A 5,839-nucleotide genomic window follows, 5' to 3' on the forward strand; every position below is an offset into this window, starting at 1 on the left:
TCGCCCAGCTAGTTTTTTGTATTTTTTAGTAGAGACAGGGTTTCACTGTGTTAGCCAGGATGGTCTCGATCTCCTGACCTCGTGATCCGCCCGTCTCGGTCTCCCAAAATGCTGGGATTACAAGCTTGAGCCACCGCGCCCAGCCATATTATTGTTATTTTCTTCAATCAAAAACAAGTCAAACGTTTCAAAGAAAAATCTATCTTTGATTCAAAGTTTTGAGAAACAGCTGAAATAGCTGTACATAAAAAATAAACAATTTTTCTGTTGTCTTTAACAGTTTCTCTTTACTATTTACATATTTACATTGAGATAAGAGTTTCATCTCAATTTTAAATTATTAGGCAAAAATATAGAACAAACAGCTTAGTTATCACAATTTACAGCACTAGTACAAACTGGTGAGAGAGCATCTTCTTTATTAAACTCGAGTGGAAGAGATATCTGAAAGTGTTTAAAGAATACAATTTAAAACCAGGCTGGCCACATGCAGTGGCTCACGCCTTTGGGAAGCCGAGACAGGCGGATCACGAGGTCAGGAGTTCAAGACCAACCTGGCCAACATGGTGAAACTCCATCTCTACTAAAAATACAAAACTCAGCTGGGCATGGTGGCGCATGCCTGTAATCCCAGCTACTCAGGAGGCTGAGGCAGGAGAATTGCTTGATCTGGGACCCGGAGGTGGAGGTTGCAGTGAGCCAAGATTGCGCCACTGCACTCCAGCCTGGGCTACACAGCGAGACTCCATCTCAAAAAATAAAAAATAAAAATAAAACCGGCTAACGTAGTCAGTGAACAAAAAAGATCAATTTCTCCATAATAAATTAATATAATATATGACTAAAACTCAATGTTATTTAAAGGAATGCCTTAAGAGGTAGGTTTTTTTCCCAAATAAATACCTAATATATTCATTAATAACCAGAACATTCCAAAGAAAATGATAAGCTAGGCTGGGGGTGATGGCTCACGCCTGTAATGCCAGCACTTCGGGAGGCCGAGGAGGGTGGATCGCCTGAGGTCAGAAGTTCCAGACCAGCCCGACCAACAAGGCGAAACCCCATTTCTACTAAAAACACAAATAAATTAGATGGGCATGGTGGCAGGCGCCTGTAATCCAAGCTGCTGGGGAGGCCAAGGCAAGAGAATCGCTTGAGCTGAGGAGTCGAAGTTTGCAGTGAGCCAAGACTGCGCCACTGCACTCCAGCCTGGGTGAGAGTGGGACTCCGGTCTCAAAAAATAAAAACAAAACAAAAAAAAAAGGCAAATGATAAGCTATATAAGCACCTGACATAAACTCAATAAATACATACTATCCTAAACGCACCCCCTTGCCCATTCTTCTCACAAAGAATAGGACCTACCTTCTTCCCAATGAGCACTTCAAGCAACATCCACAGCAAAATATTTGTAGCATACAGGCTTAAGGTACATTATTGTCTCCTTAAAATTATGAACTCATCACACGTACAAATGGCTCTTTAAAACGGTCCAGTAAACTGCTACACTATGCCTTAAATTGCTGTCTATTATGTACTTAAAAATATTTACTAGCAATTGGAGGTTAATATGGCAACTATTACCGGGTGGCAATTATTGCTATTAAAAATATATAAATACTGTAACACCATGTGCTACTAACAACAAAATGCTAAACCAAAAACATACATTAACAAACTGTAAATATTTTCATTACAGAAAATGATGGCTGGGTGCAGTGGCTCACGCCTGTAAACCCAGCACTTTGGGAAGCTAAAGCGGGTGGATCACCTGAGGTCAGGAGTTCAAGACCAGCCTGACCCAACATGGAGAAACCCCGTCTCTACTAAAAATACAAAATTAGCCGGGCGTGGTGGCGCATGCCTATAATCCCAGGTATTCGGGAGGCTGAGGTAGGAGAATCGCTTGAACCTGGGAGGCAGAGGTTGCGGTAAACTGAGATGGCACCTTTGCACTCCAGCCTGAGCAACAAGGTGAAAGTCCATCTCGAAAAAATAAAAAATAAAAGGAAAGAAAATGAACCATCACAGAAAAAAAAATGCTTTAAACATAAATTATAAAATCACAATGAACTGGTACAAAAAAATACCTTGTGTATTTTAGCACTTTGAAAATTAGAGAAACCATTCCCTTTTCCTAGTTTGCATTTTATAGTCCACCCTATTCTAGCTCAAAAAAAAAAAAAAACACACAGATTTCGAAGTTTCTACATTTGCAACTGTCTTCCCTTTCTGGAAAAAAAAACAAAAACAAAAAAACCCTTAAGACAAAAAGAAATTAGGTCAACAATAGATTACCTTAAAAGCTTCAAATATAGAATTAATGGTCTTCAATAGGAATTACGGACTAATGGGTGTACGAGTGTCTCAATTCAGCAAGAATTTGTGATTATCACCCAATTATCCATAGTCAGAAAGATTCTAAGCAAATAAGACGTGAAAGTGGAGCATACATATCTAAGAATTAGAGATCACTCCCTCATATCAAAGAGCACATACTTAAGTCTAGTTAAAGGGCACAAAATCACTTTCTCCGTATTAACTCAATAGAGAAAAATACGTACTTAACATCCAGAAACCACGTCTTCTCGCAAGAATGAGTTCACATACCACAGGATGCCCTGTTACACTTTTCAAAAAGGCAGATTTAACACACTTTTAACTGAACGATTAACTGAGTGAATATATAAAAAGTCACCCAGAAATGTGATGGACAGCATAAGAGAATAGTTTTGAGTCAGAAAGGCAGAGCCAGGCATGCACTTAATGCAGCAGCTACAAATCTCACGGTTAGAATAAGAAACACATACAATCCACCCATATCGTATATACACAGGGGCATTTTTCACACGTTAGGAAAAGGGAACGGATGTTAAAAAATTAATTTAGGAAATTTGATTCCATGCAGTAAAAAATCAGAAAAATAAGTAAAAGACTAGCAGAAATCTTAAGGTGTCTGATTGACTGCACAATCAACTTTTAATAAGCCATAATGAACACATCAAGGTAATGGAAACTGGGTGGTTATTACCATGGTACAGAACTTTAATTTCTTATTTCAATCTAAGTAATGAGAGTATCTAGGTAAATTCTTTATAAATACTTTTCTCTGCTTAAAAAAAAAAAAAAAACAACCTGTAGGCCAAAAGAAAAAAATGCAAGCTATGATTAAACCATAAAGTGTTCTTATAAAAAATATGCTTTATTTTGAACAAGGGATTAGATCTCCTTCAGAAATAACTATTATATACAATGTACTTTAGGCAACATACTTTTAATATTCCAGGTTGCTGCTTCTGTATAGCATTTTCAAAAAAAATATCAATTTGGAATCAGAAAAATGTACAAGTCAGCAGTTTACTTCAGATTTCTTTAACAGCACCTTATCCACACTCCATGTACAAGACAATGAAGACATTCTACATTCCCTTCAAAAAAAAAAAAAAGTCAACTAAGCATTACTACAGTTCTCTATTTCAAAGTTGCTACTTAAAAAATAATTATTTTTAAAAGAGCATATTCAAAAATCAATCCGTTGGTTTAAAGAGGTTTAGGGAAGAAATATCTGAAACACAAACCTTTAGTCAGTCAAAATCAAAGTACAGAATCCTCTCCTACAAAACTGCTTCTCCAAAAGAATCTCAAGCATGTTATCTCTGTAACGTTATCATCCTTACTTAAGCTTTTAAAAAAATAAATAAATAAAAGAAATGATATACCCTAAAAGACTGGCTATACATACACTTTTATACGTCTACACAATCTGTATATACACAGTCATTACCAGTCAGCATAATATATGATAATTTGGGAGATCTCTCTGCTTGGTTATTTTAATTACCTGTAAGTGTCAATGCGATCACCAGTAACCACACAAAAACCATTTTAAATACCCCTTGATCAATATGTTTGCTAATCTATGAAAGTCCCTGAACCTGACTGATACCAAATGATAAGACTGAGGAGGGAAAAAGAAGGGGCAAAAGGGGGTTTTACTCCCACATACCAAAAACTCAAGGGAAAATTATCACAATACTAAGAGAAAGAATTCCAACTTATAACTGAATTTTAAGATGAAATATCTGGATTAAAATATTTCATTTAAAAAAATTTACCTGATCTTACTAGAGTGGGATCAATGATATTATGTCACTCGGTCTTTGTAGGTAAAAATCGCATGTGTTGATTTTTTGGTCTGCATTGTCACACATTTAATAACATAATACTTTCATTTGAAAAGTTGGCGAGAATTTGCATTTCTCCATTAGTCTCATAGCAAAAAAGCATCTAGGCCACCCATAATTAAATGTAACTAATTACAATTTGAACACTAAATTATTTATCCAGTGTAAACAAGGATTAAGAGGGAAATGATGCTTCTATCTACAGCAGGGGTTACAGAAAATAATTTCCAAAATGCATGCTCTCCAAAAGGGACTCACCTCCCCCTAAAAAAACCAGGGTACACAACTGAAAATAAGTTAGGTGTTTTTAAGGATAAATTAAATAAACCGTTCAGCCAATTTTCCAATTATATTCTACGCTTGAAACGTAATTGCCTTACATCTGTTTACAAATCTTTGCTCAATATTTAAACAAATTCGTACTCTCCTGGGCACATAGCTATACATACAGTAACTCATGCACAAAGCACATATTTAAAGACCACGCACTGCAATTATTAGCCTAAACGCCAGGTTTAACAACTTGAATGTTTTCAGAGGTAGGTAATACGACCCAATAAAAAGCAAAGATGGCATTTACCACCAAATGTCACTGCCACCGCCAGGAAAGAGTTGCTGGAGCCCTATACATTTTTAATTTCGATGAATTTAGACGCCGTCGGCGGGTGCCAGGCTTCCACGAGAACAATTGACACCCTAACTGCTTCAAGATTAAGGCAGGCGATTCAAATCCGAAGGAAAAGTTGTCAATTATCAGAGAGAGAGCGCGAGAGAGGCGAAGGCAGATAAAAGCGATGTTATCAAACCGCCCAGCTTGTTGCTTTTGTGTGTGTGTGTGTGTGTGTGTCGATTCGTTGTTAGGACAGAGAAAACAGTTTTTAAAAGACACAGAAGGAGAGAAAGAAAAAAAAGCTTTCTCCACCTTCCGTCGGGTCGGTGCAATGGCTTTACGGCTCTCCAGCGTAGTAAGCCCCGAGAGGCAAGCGGCTGTCGATGTTTACAATCGCGGGAGCTTCGGGTGCAAGAGTCCTTTCCTGACACAATCGCATTCAATCAACTGTTTTCGGGCGAAATTGCAGGTGTCATTACGGAATTTTTAAAAATTCAAAAGGCAGGCGGGCGGGCAGCCGATCCGACAACGGGGAAGAGGTTGCCGATCGGAGGCGCGGGCAGCACAAGGCAAAGCCTTCCACGTTTACGGGGGGAAAAAAAGGGGGGAAAGGGGAGGAGAAGGGGAGTGCAATTGCAACAGAGGGTGGGCGTTCGAAGTGCGACCCAGAATCCGCAGCTCCGAGACTTCCACATGCAAATTCCACGCCGAGCGCCGCGCTCACAAATGATTTTTAAAGAGCCAAATAAACACTGGATGGGATCCAAGGCGAGAGAGAGACGATCCAAAAGGGGGAGAATCGGCGAGAGGCGAACGGCGGGGAGACGCGAGGGAGGGGCGAAGTCCCGGCGGCGGGAGGAGAAAGTTGGTCGGCGGCGGCGGCGGTCGGGGAGCCCCCCCTCCCCGACACAGCCCCCTCCCCGCAGCCCGGCTACTCACCAGCGAAAAGAGGTTGGAGTGACAATCCTCCAGGCTCGCCCCGTTCGCCACCCAGTTCGCTGCCGCAGTCATGATCCTCCGCGAGCCCGGCCGCCAGAGCGGGGCA

The 5,839-nt window shown here is 39.9% G+C and overlaps 1 protein-coding gene across 1 annotated transcript in view; it reads right to left on the reverse strand.

The window, feature by feature from the left end:
* The window catches only part of MED13L (mediator complex subunit 13-like), a 327,824-nt gene extending 321,991 nt beyond the window's left edge, over positions 1-5,833 (reverse strand). Inside the window, exon 1 of the mRNA XM_011928703.1 lies at positions 5,734-5,833. Within this exon, the coding sequence (XP_011784093.1) occupies positions 5,734-5,805 (72 nt within the window). The 5' untranslated portion in view covers positions 5,806-5,833. The remainder of the gene's footprint in view (positions 1-5,733) is intronic.
* Positions 5,834-5,839: the final 6 nt, after the last annotated feature.

The sequence above is a fragment of the Colobus angolensis genome, unplaced genomic scaffold, assembly GCF_000951035.1.
Source record: "Colobus angolensis palliatus isolate OR3802 unplaced genomic scaffold, Cang.pa_1.0 Scaffold79, whole genome shotgun sequence".
Classification (NCBI taxonomy): Eukaryota; Metazoa; Chordata; class Mammalia; order Primates; family Cercopithecidae; genus Colobus; species Colobus angolensis.